The sequence below is a fragment of the Netta rufina genome (assembly GCF_964035555.1).
Source record: "Netta rufina genome assembly, chromosome: 3".
In the NCBI taxonomy this organism is placed as follows: Eukaryota; Metazoa; Chordata; class Aves; order Anseriformes; family Anatidae; genus Netta; species Netta rufina.
The window spans coordinates 21189926-21204838 of NC_140125.1; the positions used below are offsets into that span (position 1 = coordinate 21189926).

Genomic DNA, 14913 nt, shown 5'->3' on the forward strand with positions numbered 1-14913 from the left:
CAGGATAAAAGGACAAAAACCTATAAATTAACAATGTTCAGAAACAACCTGTAGATGAGACACCTTAATCTTTGCAATAGGGTAAGGGCTATTACCCAACCATCCAGTATTTGACTTCCTTACTAGTAACAAACACCACACAAACAGATCATTGGTATAAAAACAATGATTTCATCCTGTTTTCTTTTTTTTTTTTATTTCATTTTGGATGTAGTAATAAATCATCTAGTGACACTTTTCACTATGCCTGTTTGTTACCAAGTTTCATTGCCAGGCTTTCCTAAGCTAGCACAAAGCTTCTTGCAGACTAACTATAGCTTTAAAAACTGGTTAACTAACATTTTAAAAAGAAAACAAATAAACAACAAAAAAAAATCCTAAAAACAAAACAAAACAAAACTGTAGTAACAAAGTTTGCAGGTACAGGTTTACAATCAGATGAAACCATTATGTTAAAAAATGTCCTGAATTTCAGAACAGCATTCTGTCAGAGCCAGGGTTTCTAGAAATGCATTTTGGCGATGTCTAGAGTAAGGGGAAAGGCTAAAGCTAGCTCAGACAATGAGCTTTCATGCATAGCTTTCTACCCATTAAAAGAACAGTTTGGTTCACTGTAAATGAACTTTTGCAGTCAGGGGGTAGCACAGGAATGTTAATTATCATTTGAATATAACCACAAGCAGAGTGTGCTCACAGAGTGCCTTGTGCTTACGTAGGACTTCCGTCTTATTTTAAAGTATAATGCATTTGACTGAGTCCTTTTCAGAAAAAAAAAAAAAAAAAAGTTTTAATTTGATATTCGGCATTTCCCTCTTCTTTTTTTTTTGAAAGAATTGTCAAGCAAAGTGTCAAGACAGAGCTTACCTTAATTACGCCATTGGGTTTGGAAGGCTCTGACCATTTCAGCAACAGAGCTCTGCCGTTCTCTTTCTTTTCCACAGTGAAGTTGCTCAGGCCACTGGGTGAAGCTTCCAGTGTGCGCACAGATGTCCAGGGGCTTGAAACCTGTCCGGCATTGTTTACAGCTACAACATGAATATGATATGTTGTGAAAGGTTTCAATCCAAATAAATGAGCCTGATGCTTTGTTCCCTGAAGCAAGAATACAGATGTTTGAGTTAGTTAAAAAAGTAATCAGCATCTGTGCTTTATGTCACTTGGAAAATGAGGTCTCAGCTCTGGGTCTCTTCTGACCGCTTTGCAGAATACCCCATCTGGTTATCAGCTTTTTTTTTTTTTTTTTTTTTTTTTTGGTGGGTTTCCATAGCTGAACCCTGAAAAGAAACTCTTAGGAAATTCAGAAATATTTATCATTATGGTGGAGCCTTTGGAGCTGAATTCTGGGGAGTCCTGCAGAGTCCAAACCTCAGCTAGCAAACAGCTCAGTGCTTGTTCTGCATGCATTAAGCTTTGCTCAGGGTATCAGAGGGCTTGATACTCTGATGGCACATATTGTAAAATGTGGTATACAAGTGGTTCTTGCCTCTACAGAACCCTTTCATATCACACATCTCGTGTGCAGGATGACATTTGGCAGGCACGCCACCACGTTCCAGTTACTCAGAGCGTTGCAATCTGGAGAGACAATGGTGTTTCCAGGAGCACGATCTCATTTCCTTACTGAAAACAAAACCCATAAAAGCGGGGTGAAAAAAATGACTGGACAGAGAGAGAGAATAAGCTGTTTTTGATATTTCTGCTTTGTCAGGAAGGCCCATGAGGCAGAGCAGAGGCTGGACGGGAGGCACACAGCTGCCCACAGCGCCCACCATAGCACAGGGACAAGCCTTTCTGGAAGAGCCGGGGCCCACTGCCTCCATATGGGAACCCTGTTGAGCTCAGGGCCATGCAGGTGGGTGAAGGATGGAGAACAGCCATGGGGAGAAGGGACCACTGGCACTGTGGCTCGCCCCGAACAGCATCTGAGAAGGATCTGAACTGGCCTGGGCATGAGGCAACCCCACCCTCAGCACCACCGAGGAAGGCAACATGTCCGCAGCACTGCTTCCAACAGCCATGGAAGGAAAGGTAGCTAACAAAGAAGGTGAATGGCACGTTTCAGTACGAGACTCTTCAGACTTATCTCATCACAGCAAGAAAAGGGATCCGCTGATCACTGATTTATTTTAATTCCATTTTCAGTTATGCTTTTGCATTAATTACATAAGATATGAAGAAGGGGAGGGCAGGAATTCAGCTTCCTTCATGTGGCAGAAAGCTACAGTCAATTTTCCTCCTTCAGTAAGTTGTATTAAGTTGTTAAATGCTAACACTTAGAATCGTTTAATATTTAAACATTTGTTAGGCGATCAGACTCAGAAACAAATTTTAAAGAAATATTAATTTCTTTTTTTAAATATTAAAAGTTAGGTCATCAATATTTAAATAGTTATTTCCTCACAACAATGAGTTAGTCTTTTAGATAAATATAGCACAGCATTTGAATGACCATTATGAATATTAAAGCTGAAGATGCCACAAGTACAGATTATAAACATACTTTTCTGATAAATGATTCCTTTTTCTGTTAAACAGGGCAAACACTAGCAAGATTAATAATGCAAAAAAGTATAATTCTTTGTTAGGAATTCCCAGTCATCACTGCCAAAAAAGCGTAAGCTCAAATGCAAATAGCAATCACCTCGAACAGATTATATATAAAAAAGCTCTGGCTGCTGTGGGACATTTAGAGATATCTTTTGTCATAAGAAACATGGAAAGCATGTGGGCTATAAAACAAAAACATATGTATATTGTCAATAGCAGCACCTGTTCAATTACAGTTTATTTCAGTATGGAGAATTTTGTTCAGCCCCTAGATGGCAATACTATCAAACACTTTTTGTAACATGAGTGCTTAATGATTAACAATGTGCGTTCAGTCATCCAACATACTCAAGGCAGCCATTAAAAAAATAACAAAACTGATTTCATTATAGATTCTTTTAATAAACATTTATGGCTTAGATCTTTGAAAGTGGAAGCGTTCAAACTGCCATAGCCAAAAACCTATAAGGCCAAATGCAAAATTATGAACTGCAGGTTAAAGAACAGAGCTCGTATTGAAGTTCATGCTTAGCATAAAAATCTGGCATCAGAAATTATGTTGGCACAAAACATGATTAAAATTAGCTTTACAATTGGATGTGGTCTGTATTAATAGTTTTTATGAGGACAGTTATCTATTAGGTTTTCAAAACAGAACTTTCAAAAGACTAAAATTTACATTCCATGGTTCGAGGGTGGAGGAGGGAGGAAGGGAGCATGCCACATTAAATTACTGCCCCTGAACCGTTACACATGGACTCTCAGAAGGTACAAACACATCATTACAAACGTTGTGCAAAAAGTAATGGCCCAGCTTTCTTATCACCTCCATGATCAGGGTGTGCTTTTCTGACAACAGTGCTGCAAAACACTTGTTTTTTATTATTTTTAAACAGAAAAATGGCATGTTTTTCATCACACTGTACAGTCTTCCCAGTAAACCCTAAGATTTAATTATTTACAATCCTCACCACCCTTTGAAATGAAACAAGGATGGAGGGATTTCCTTGCCTGCAGTTCACCGTGTTCTCTGGAGACTGCTAAACCATTCCTTCCAGGGATGACTTTTATCCCTGGCTCCTATAGATACTTCTTGAAGAGCAAACGGTTTACATGTATTTTTGTTTTGTTTGGTTTTGAAGTAAGCTCAGGGGACGTCCTCCCAGAAAACGAAGCCATGCTTTCTCCCCCTACTCTGCTGCCATTGCCATCTGTGAATTTACTCAGCTCAGAGGCTGAACCTAAAAAGAGGATGGATGGCAGTTTGAATGATTAATTTTAAGAATTATGTAGTATTCTAGCCTAGAAATACCAGCCTGCTGGAATGGTAAAATACAAATAGCAAAAAAAACACAACAGTTTGCAAAGGATAGCCCTCTGGCTTCAATGGACAGCTGCACAGACTTAAACAGGCGCAGGATCACAATCCTTGCATGGAATATTCTCCTAGTCTTTGTTTGCAAAGCCATGAACTCATATATCCCATGTTTACACACTGCTAACAGGACAGATTTCATTTACCATTAAAAGCAAGCCAACAAAATAAAATTTTAATGCAAACATTAAGATGTTCGTAGCCCAAGACTGACTGACCATGAAAACCCATGGACTGCAATCCCAAGCCCTCCTTTCTCTGTCGCCTGTTGTGAAGCAGTCTCACTCATTCAGCCATTAAATTAAGAATAACCTAGCAAACATTTAAGTGTGTGCACTCTCACACTCCTCCTGTAAGGCCCATTCTTTTAAAGCAGACATTACAGACATGGACTCCTGAGGCATCCCATACTGCAGCCCAGAGCCCAGCTGTGAACCATCCCTAGGCTTGTCCCATTCTCTTTGGTGGCACTGACAGCATCTCCACTACTCAATGCAAGACAGCACCTTTGCTTTTGTTGTGTAAAATGATTTACACGCTGCCAGTGGCAGCATAAGCTGTTAGCAACAACAAACACACTCCTTGGTTAATTCCACGGCTCTAACTGTAAATTAGGATAAAAGTTATTTAAAACAAAACCTTGTTTTAACACATTTTCAAAGAGTAAAACAAGAGAACATGAATCATGAATAATATATCCAGCAAGATTTGCTTCAGATTGCCTTTTTTGTTTGTTTATTTTTAAATTCATGAGCACAGAAGTCACTTAAAGTCTGGAAGCAGATCAGCATACTCTTTCATGCTGCTCAAAGGCGACAGCACCCAGGATGCGAGGTGCTTGCCCATCCCCACCACCTTGTGCCCAGGTCCTCCTGGGCACGGGAAAGGCTGCACAGCCGTCAGGAGTCTGAGAGGTTTACACTGCCTACTGTGATTGCTGCTGACTACTTGAAGTGCCCCTAAGGTGGCAACAGGGTCAAGAGGTCTTTGTAGGTTGGAAATGATCAAAAATTAGCATTGATCTGCAGCTGTCAATAATACTCTCTGCAGGTGGACTCCCTGCACAAATGTTTAAACTGCATAAAACTACACAACCTAGTCATCTTTGAATCTATTGATCTGATGAAGAAGCACTTTCCAGTGTTGTCACTCAGGCTTTTCCTCTTTTTTTCAAGGCAGGCCAGTTTACCCAGGTGCCCAGGTCTCAGGGCACGCATTCCAAACCTGATGGTCACATCAGAAGAACCCTGAACCTCTCAAGAGCTGCCCAACATGTAGTTTTGGTATCTACCTCTTCAGGGGTCATCAACATTCAGCAAGTCATCACACAGTTGTGTCAAAGTGAGGCTCTGGTTTCTTCTTTCTCCGTGTTGTCTCTTGGTACAGTAGCCCCTATTCAGCAGGTATCTTGGATATCTGATGGAAAAGCTAACTCATTTTTTCTGTGAGTCTCTAATTAAACTTGGTGACATCGGAGACGACCACAGTGCTATGGTACTGGTGGTACAGGAATCCAAACTTGTTATTTCATAACTCCCAGCCATAAATAATGAAAAGGTAATTCACGGTGACATTCCCTTTTCTATACAAGCAGAGATGCTGAACTCTCCCTGGATAAGGGAGGAGGAACCTATGGTCTCCTAGTATTCAGAACATTAGTCCAACCATTCTTCAACGTGAGTTTTCAATTTCTCCATCAAGGAATCCAAACGGATTCCTCTACAAGTGATAGAAATGGCTGGGAATATTTCGGGTTTTAGGAAGATCCTCAATTCATCCTCACCTTTGACATTATCTGTTTTGCCAGTTCCCCAACTTATCTGGATCCTTTCCATTTTCTGCAAAGCACTGTGAGTACTTCCACTTTGATGAACCTCTGATGTTAATGCTTATTTCCCAGCGTACTTCTTAGCCCCTGCCTTAACCCTCATAATTGCAGAATTCTTACTCATTTGCAACCCCTAACTTACCCTTTGGGTTGCCTTCCTTCTCATGCTTGTATCATGTACACATTTTTTTTTCTTTTTTAAAGTCTACTCTAGGCCTAAAGCCTTATGCTTAAATTCACAAGGATATAACTTACAGATACACAGGTAATCTATGACTCCACTCCTTCCTCTAGCAGTGTGGACTGGAATATAAATTATTCCCAAGATAGCACTGAAAAATCTTAAAGGTAAAGCAAACAGAAACTAATGTGTTACTTATTTTGTCAGAAATTATCTTGCCTAAAAGTGACCAGAATTTCCATTTTACCAGAAATTGATCTTGCACTATATATTTTCCTCCCCATTTGTGTAAAAAATAATTTTAGATTTTTCATTAAGATATTTGGTAAAACCAGCACATTCACTTCAAAAAAATTACATTTTAAGAACTTTGCATTTTGTTTTAGAATTTTAAAAGTGCCTTTCAACACCTATTTTTCATTTTAAATCATTACTCTAAAAATTGATGTTACCCTTCAACAGCAGTAACATGTACTACACTGGTGGTGATTTTTATGTGTAAATTATTATAGCACATAAAAAGCAAATATTATAACAGAAAATGAAATAAACATTAAAAAAATTGTTTAAGTTTGCAAAACCAGAAGTTACATTAGTAACTTAGTAAATGTAAAATAATTTTTAAATATTTTTTTGTCAAAGGAGTATTCTTCCAAATTGTCTTTGGCTGAGATGAAAAGGGAATCATTCTTTCCCAGACTGAGATGGGTCAATGCCGTCTTTTCTTTCTGCAGTGGCTAGCAAATTATATTAAAGGATTCATTGTATTTGAGCTTGCTTTTTTATTTAGCAAATTAATTTTTTTAAAATAGAGGTTTTCTTTTACAAAATAAAGCACAAAAAGGCCAGGAAATGTCTTCATTGAAACATAGGCTTCGATTACATGCTCATAAAATATTCTTTCCTTGAGACTCCTGACAAACTTAAATGTTCTGTTTGTTTGTTTGTTTGTTTGTTTCAACTTTGAGATTTTTATTTTATTTGTTTTTAAAAGCAATGGTAGTGTTATCTACATCAGATAACACTAGCTGGTTACCCTGCAACTCTGTGTGCCTGTCCTTTCTTAGGAGTACCATGCTAACAGCTTTTTATTTAATAAAAAACTCATTTGCCTACCCTGTTCCACTCAGCACATAATAGTGATTTTGTATGTTGATACTCCTACAGGAGTTTGCAGACTATGCCAGTGAGAAACCTTGAGAAAAAGCAGTAATCTAAGAAGTTTAAAGAAGTCTGCAAACCACAACAATTAATACCTGATGTACAAGTATTACATTGCAATTCCTTTTTCTGCTTCCTGGCAGAGCATGTGAGGAACTGTGAATTGCACACAGATGAATCTGTCGAGTGGTGCTGGTGCTCATTTTCACAGCAGACAGCTTTCTTTCCTGGCACACCTGGACATCTGGGGACGTGCTGCAGCCTCAGCAGGAACCGCTGTCCCCAGCTTTGACTTGAAAATAAAGCACCAAAAAGAAAACGAGTAGGCATTGCATAGCAGAATGACTCCAAGTACATTTAGCCAGCTGCATTCTGTCACTATTCTGACTTTTTGGAAGTAGTACACTTTTAAACCACCAGCAATGTCACACGTTGTATGGTAAAACTTCAAAAAAAAACCTCTTTGGGCAAAGTCAACACTTCAGTAGCCCATTCCATGTCACTTCTGTAAGGTTTTCTTTTCTTTTTTTAACATAAGGGCAAACATCTTATTTAAAATTCATCTAACATCACTGAGTGCCATCTTCTCAAAAATGTATTTGCAGCTGTAATATTTGTCTAATTTATACTAAGAACTGTTGAAATCAAAAAAGATATTTTTCTGCATGACTAAATAAGTCAGATAAGCCAAAATATCAATGACATGACATTTCACTACAGACACTGTCTAAAGGGTGATGTCAACATTTTTTTCCTAACATTAATATTTTATCTCTTACAACACTCACAAGACCTACTGTATAGTAAGCCAATATTTTCACACCTTCGTGGATTTTTTCCCCACACTTTTTCACTTGTAACTGTTTATTATTCCTTGTAATGAGAAAGTGATGGAGACAGAAAGATAAAAACTGAATACCTGACAGGACTGCTTACCTCAAACTTTGCTTTGTTTAGTTCAAATCTGCAATCCTTACTTTCACTGAGTGAGACTTTTTGCTTTAAATAGTAATTTTGGATATGAAGAAAGACTAAGTTTCTCTTCAAAATAAGAGAGGCACATAAGAGAGGCAATATGGTGCAAAAAAAAAGATATATATATATATTTATTTGAGATTCAAAAAAACATGAGAAAAAGTACCTGAAGCCCAATGAAAACCAGTTGCATGCTTAATCTGGAATATGCACGTACTCATCAATACACTGCAGAACAGGCAACGTGTCAAGTCTGCCTTGGTTACGAGAGGAAGGAGAATCACCCTTTGGGTGTGACCTGGGAGAGAAATGTCACCTCAGGGAAGCTGAAGGGCTGGCAAAGGCAAGCACAAACTCTGGCTGGGGTTTATACCTCTGCAGTTACAACCAATACATTCACACAGACAAACTCCAGGAGTATGTTTAAGGCAATACCACAGGTCATGGTGCTACTGCTTGTGAACATGGAGGAGCAGTGTTCCTCCAGCTTTTGTTCTATGCCATTTGTGGCCATGGCATGAGAAAGGAAAACCATGGCTGCTCTAACAAAGTGGTTAGAGCCTAAGGGCTCAAACCTGCAAGTGGTAGGGGAATTATATCCCTTGAGTATAAAGGATGCTAATGTCATAGTTTTCCTAATAAACCATATTTTCAATTTGATTTATTGGCCAGAGTGATGCTTTTGTCAGAACGAACACAATTGGGACTGCCGTATCAGTGCTGCTCGTGTTTTCCCAGCCTCATACCTTTTTTTCTATCGATGTCCAGAATGGCAAGTGTTGCACACAATTTTATAATTTTAAGTCAATGCAATGAAACCATGAATGTTTTTGTTGTTATCCATAAAAAAGGATACTTTGTACACCTGAACTTTTTATCTCGAGGTATCATGTGGCAATCAGTTTTGCTTCACTGTAGAAAGAATGTGCCCTTGTCATTATCAAATGTTTTGCCTTCTGGTTTTATTTGAAGTTTTTGCTATTCAAGCATTCACATTGCCTTTCTAGGACATTCATGACAACATATATCTGTGCCATAAGCCTTCTTCCTTAGCTCCTTTCAAATTACATCATATATGATATTATAAAGATAAGTGTCTCTGGACTCTTTAAAACTTCTCTCATCTGATCTTAAAACAAACTGGGCGTAGTATCATGTGATTGTTATTTTCTGTAAAATGTGAAAACGTTCACTACGGTTTTGCTGTATAGGGTTTATATAGGTGCATAGACTATGTATGGTGCACACGATTTTCCTCTGTAAAAAAAAATTATTTACCATTTTTTTCTTTGCACAGCTCAACAGCCATAATGGGAAAAAGAAATGAAAAGAGGAAAAAAAATAGTTTGAAGAAAATCTTTACGGGGATTTGTACAAGGACAATCTGAATCCTAATGCAGATTGCAGGTGAACTCCCACATCAGTTTCCTTGAAAATGCCACTGAATGTCAGTTGTGCTCCATAAAATTAAGACTTTGCAGTTATATATGACTTTTCATCCCAGGATCTCACATCATGCTACAAGCATTAATTAATTAAGTCTCAGAATATCCCCTTGTGTTACTGTGTGCAGCTTCAGGAAACTATCATGATTGTTTTAGATCCCATTTTACACAGGTACAGCAGACGTGTCATATTATTGTTAAGTGCAGGCTTATTTTATTCCCTTTTCTCAATCATTCTGAGTCCTTGTCTCGTTCACCCAACACTTGCAAAAAGAGCAGTTCTAACTGCTGCTAAGTAGAGGAAGATAACACAGCCTCAAGGCAATTCACAGCTTTAAATCCCTGCTTTCTGCCAACACAATGGAAAATAAAGGCAACATTTTAAAGGAGACTAAAAGGTTTTTACTTCCCACTGTTTTATTCTTTTTTCTCTGCCCTGTACCAAACAGTCCATGCTTTTCATTCCAACTTTTCCTGCTATGTGTGTTATCATTTCTGAGAGATAATAAAAGGTAAGCAGAAATAATTTATTTAGGGCTACATTGTAAAGGCCAATGATTAGTCTGAATCTGTAGCTAAACTTAAAATTTCACCCTTCAATTTGACACTCATGCCTAGCAGAAGGCCAGAAGTGGCTTATGCAGATCGGGATGCCCGCTCACTCTCCTGTAGCTAGGGGAAAGCTCAGGCTTTACTCTTTTGAGTATTAGCAGAGGATATTGATTGGACATATATTTATGTGTACACTTTGAGGCCATACTCCTCAGCAAAGCACAGCTTCCCATATAAATACTGACAGGTTCAGCAGCAGTCTGACACCTTCCTTCCTGCACCTGCAGGAAGTTTGGAGGAGGGCGTTGCTGCAGAGGATCCCTGCCCCTACTGGTGCTAGTGGAAAACCTCAACAAGTAGCTTGAATAGCCCATGAGACCAACGGTAAGAGGAACAAAAACCTTGTTTTGCTGTTGCAGCTACCATGGACTCTGCTGCTGCTGACATTAACAGTAATTTGAAGACTCAGAATTAACTCTACACCAAGAGAAGAGATGAAATGATGGCAACGAGAAGAAAAAGTGGCTGTACAGCTTTGTGAAATGACAGAAAGAGAGGCTGCTTACAGGTTTAGTGTCTTGAAACCAAGTGAACCTGGTGGATAGATGAACTTCCAGACGGATCTTCCTAGGATCATACAGACACAGGCCTAACTTAAGCCTCCTGACGCACACACACTGACATTAAATTCATATCCATACACACAAAAGCAGACAGGTAAAACTGCTACAGAGTTAACAGAAAAAGCAGCTAGCTGGCATTACTTTTAAATGTTAATATATAAATAAAACTAAATATTTGACTATGTCTTTTCATGTTTTTATACATCCATTAAGACCCTTCCAGTGTGGCTTGGGCTTCTCAGTGCAAGACTTTTGCCAAATGAGAAGTCTGAGCTACTTGTGACTAATCAGGAAAGAGACAAAAGACATAACTATTGAAAGATTACTTGATAACTACTGAAATAAAAAGGGTTTCGTTCAGATTCTTTATTTTCCTTGGATATTTAAATTACTTAGGGAATTTAAATAAATCACTAAGCCAACAGGTATATAGTAAAGCTTAGTACAAAACAAATTGTGCTGGTTCCAGAATTGAGAGTGCCTTTACAGCAAGTTATTGACTCCAGCATATTAACTTGTAAATCCACTAGTTTCACCTTATCATCTATTGATCAGATGCACGTACGTGTGTTATAAGTGAGCAATCCAAAAATAAATTAGTAGAATTTAATCATTTTGGACCAGACTTGTCACAGCTCCTACATTTAGACACAGAACCTGCATAGCTAGTGTCCCCAGTATCTCTCTGTAGTCTGTGCAGAGAAAGGGAGGTTTCTCCAAAGGAAAATCAGATGCTTATGTTTAGCTTCTGTTCTGAATAGACCTTCAGAGAGCTTCACTCTCAGAACAGATTAGACAGCCTAGCCCACTTTAGCAATCTAAAATAAGTTTTTTAGAGGTCAAAGCTGCAACTTTTTCTTAAGTTCACATAAGACTCAACATTTTCTTTCTTCTTAAGGTAAAAAAAAAACTATAGCTTCAAAAGTTAAACTGCAGCTCTTCCAAATCACTTCAAAAATCCACTGAAGTTTTGTTATGCTTTCTCAAGGCTCCTGAATCTGGGTTTTCATGCCTAGAAGACCAAAACTGTGTATGTAGATAGCATTCAACAAGAACACAGACTGGGTTTAGTTAACCTATAACATTGAAGAAAACATCCCCGATCCCCTGACTTCCATACTTTAGCGTATTGAGTTTATGTGGCAATGTTTTGGTAGCTGGGAAGCTGAAGGGGTAGCTTGTGGGAGCAGAGATCTGCAGCTGTCTCCATGTCAGACAACATCAGTTCCAGGTGGCTCCAAAAAGGACTAACTGCTGGGCAAAATTGAGCCAGCCAGCATCTCAGGTGGTGCCTCTGTGATAAGGTATTTAAAGAAGGGTAAAAAAAATGCTACATAGCAGCAGTGAGAGGAGAGGAAAAATGTGAAAGCAGCAGCTCTGCAGACACCAAAGTGAATGAAGAAAGAGGGAGGACGAGGAGGTGCTCCAAGCATGGAGTAGAGATCCCTCTGCAGGCTGTGGAGACCATGGTGAAACAGCTTGTGCACCTGCAGACCATGGAGGATCACACCAGAGCAGATCTCCACACTGTAACCCATGGAGGAGCCCATGGTGTAGCAGGTGGATAAGACCTGAAGGAGACTGCAGCCCATGAAGTGCCCATGGAGGAGCACCAAAACTTCCATTAACACCCTCAAATCAAATATCATTATGGGAGTTTGATAACAAAAAATTGAAAGTGCTTGATGATTCTACATGGAGCCAGAAAGTCAGAAAAATGCAGTACACTGGAGAGCTGTTGCAAGTTTTTGTCTCAGAGATGTTCTGTTTTAAAGCCATGTGTTCTCAGCTGAATTTGTACTCAAAGGGGGTACTCTACTGAGCACCAAACCAAATACAGCTAAAGCCATTGTGTTACCTGTTTTTTCTTTTTCTCATTTGCACTGTCTTTGTTCAGTCGTTTAGGCCAGGACTTTCAAGTAACATTAAGCACAGCACTTAAATATGTCACTGTCTTAAGCTACAGCTATAGTATAAATCTAATGATCTATTGGTACATCCTGGGTCTAGCATTTCTAGCAAAGACTAGCATTAGAGAAAATCTAAATTATCATCTGACTTGAGCCCCCGAAGAGAAAACAATAAAAAATAATTTTATGATGCCATAATGACAAGAATAATACTTCACTTCCATTGTGAAGACGTCTTCCAGATTTCTCATTAATTCTTTTTTAAAGCCTATTGAAATGTAAGAACTCTGCAAAGTTTCATTCATTTTGTTTGTGCACAGTAAAGTTTTCTTTATAGCAAGAATACAGAAAATTTATCACTGCAAGGAATCTACTTCCCTCACTCTCTTTTTATATTAAATCTGCATTTGCAATTCTGATTTTGTGAGACAATTGTAAACTTGGTGCCTTTGTGCAGCCACCAGAATAGTGTTTCTGCAGTGCACAGAGGATTCTGCTCAGGCTAGGAACTCAGCTTGGGATGGGAAAAAAAGAATCAATGCATTCAAACTTGCAGTAAATGGATTTCATATAAAAATACTTGGAGAAAAATACAGAAGCAAAATGAGTAATGATTTGCAGTGTTTCCTAGTAGATTAAGTAGATACTGGTGCCTCTCTTCATCTTCCCGTTACAACGATACGACTCCTCAGAGACCTTTTGGCACACACAACATGCACTCCGGGTGTCTCATTCAGCTGGACCATACCCCAGCAGTAACATCATTTACTACATTAGTGCTCTGTGACCACAGAAGTGTTTAGAAGACACTTGCTCTACATAAAGAAAAAAGGGAGGCAGCCATGGGTTTGTTATTAAAAAACAAAAAACAAAAAACATCCTGCAGCTGCAAAGCCAAGGAGCTTAGGGGCTTAGGGGAGGATCCTGTGCTGCAAGTCCACCTGTGGCTCTTGCAGCAGTCATAGCTTGTCTTAAGAGGGCATCGAGGGCATCTAAGTTTGTGTTTGTTTCCCAAACAAAGTGTGTGTATGCTTTGTCTGCATACCAACACAGCCCTCAGTAATTTAAGACCATTAAAGAACATAACCTGACTGGAGTCCTGATTGTTGTAAGGACTCCACAGAGTAACTGGAAGTAGAAACAGCACCTAAAACATCTAAAAAAGGAAGAAGTTTTCTAGTAGACCCTCACGATGGGAGTTAATTCTTGCTCCTTACCTCACTGGTCACAGTCTGTCAACACGTTCTTAGAAAGGGAGGCTTGTGAAAGGAAAGGAAGGGAGGAGGAAGCAGTTTCCACAGGTTTGGTGGAGGGAGTAAAGCAGCCTGCAGCTGCCAGAGGCATAACAGATAAACTTTGATGGCCTAAAGTCTGTAACATGGCACCTGATAATAGGGTGAGAATTTTTTTCTCTGAATCTGGTAGCAGCTTTGGTGGGTGTTCTTTCAGACAGGGCTTCACAAGAAACAACCTTCTCTCCATCCTTATAATTCTTCTTGACACTCATAAAGCAGTTTAATGAGCTCATATCTTCCTAATCTTCCAGCAAGTCAGATGCTGATGGAGGGACAGAGACTTTATTTGATGAATGCTAAAGGAATGGATTTAAAATTACAATATAGCTTTTACAGTTAAACAATAAAATACATCCATTACGGGGTGCATGTGAGGAGAGTACAATACACCCAGATATTCCACATCCCATTTGTCATGCCTTTCTATAACTTTGGTCCTTAATTTTGGTAACTTAAGTTTGGTAACTTAAGTTCGAGGTGCAGAGGGAGATACTTGTACTTTGTGATGGGACAGTCATAAATGGGACTTTATTTCCTCCCTAACGCAGATTACACGTATGTAAACTGCTACCAAGTGTTGTACTTAAGATGTCTTCAGACTACTGTCCTCACAAGTCTACTGCTTTTGCCTTTGGCTTCTTTAAAAACAGAACCAACCAACCAACTAACCATGAATTACTTGTGTTTTGGTGCTTTCATCTGTGATCACGATGGTACTGAGACGCTGGATGGACAGATACAAAGTCTGTTCTGAACTTTATTGAATATGATTAACTGCGTGGTTCTGGGTGAATTTAAATTTGTCAAGAGTAAAAATCCCCTGTCATCTGTTCTCTATTCCCAAAGTCAAGTGAGATCTTCATAGGATTTCAGAAACCACAGCTCAGAAACGACACTAGTTTTGAAGACAAATGTGAGAGCTGTCTGTCAGCTCATTCACTGACCAGCCAACCAAGTCAGCTAACTCACTGTCTCCTTTTTCCATTTGTCTGTTCAGCATCACATACTGCTGTTTTCAACA

The 14913-nt window shown here is 39.0% G+C and overlaps 1 protein-coding gene across 1 annotated transcript in view; it reads right to left on the reverse strand.

Moving 5' to 3' along the window:
• USH2A (usherin) overlaps nucleotides 1-14913 on the reverse strand; it is a gene marked incomplete at its 3' end in the record, with an annotated part of 393893 nt that overhangs the window by 25629 nt on the left and 353351 nt on the right. Inside the window, exon 61 of the mRNA XM_084283630.1 lies at nucleotides 865-1092. Coding sequence (XP_084139756.1) covers nucleotides 865-1092 — 228 coding nt within the window. The remainder of the gene's footprint in view (nucleotides 1-864; nucleotides 1093-14913) is intronic.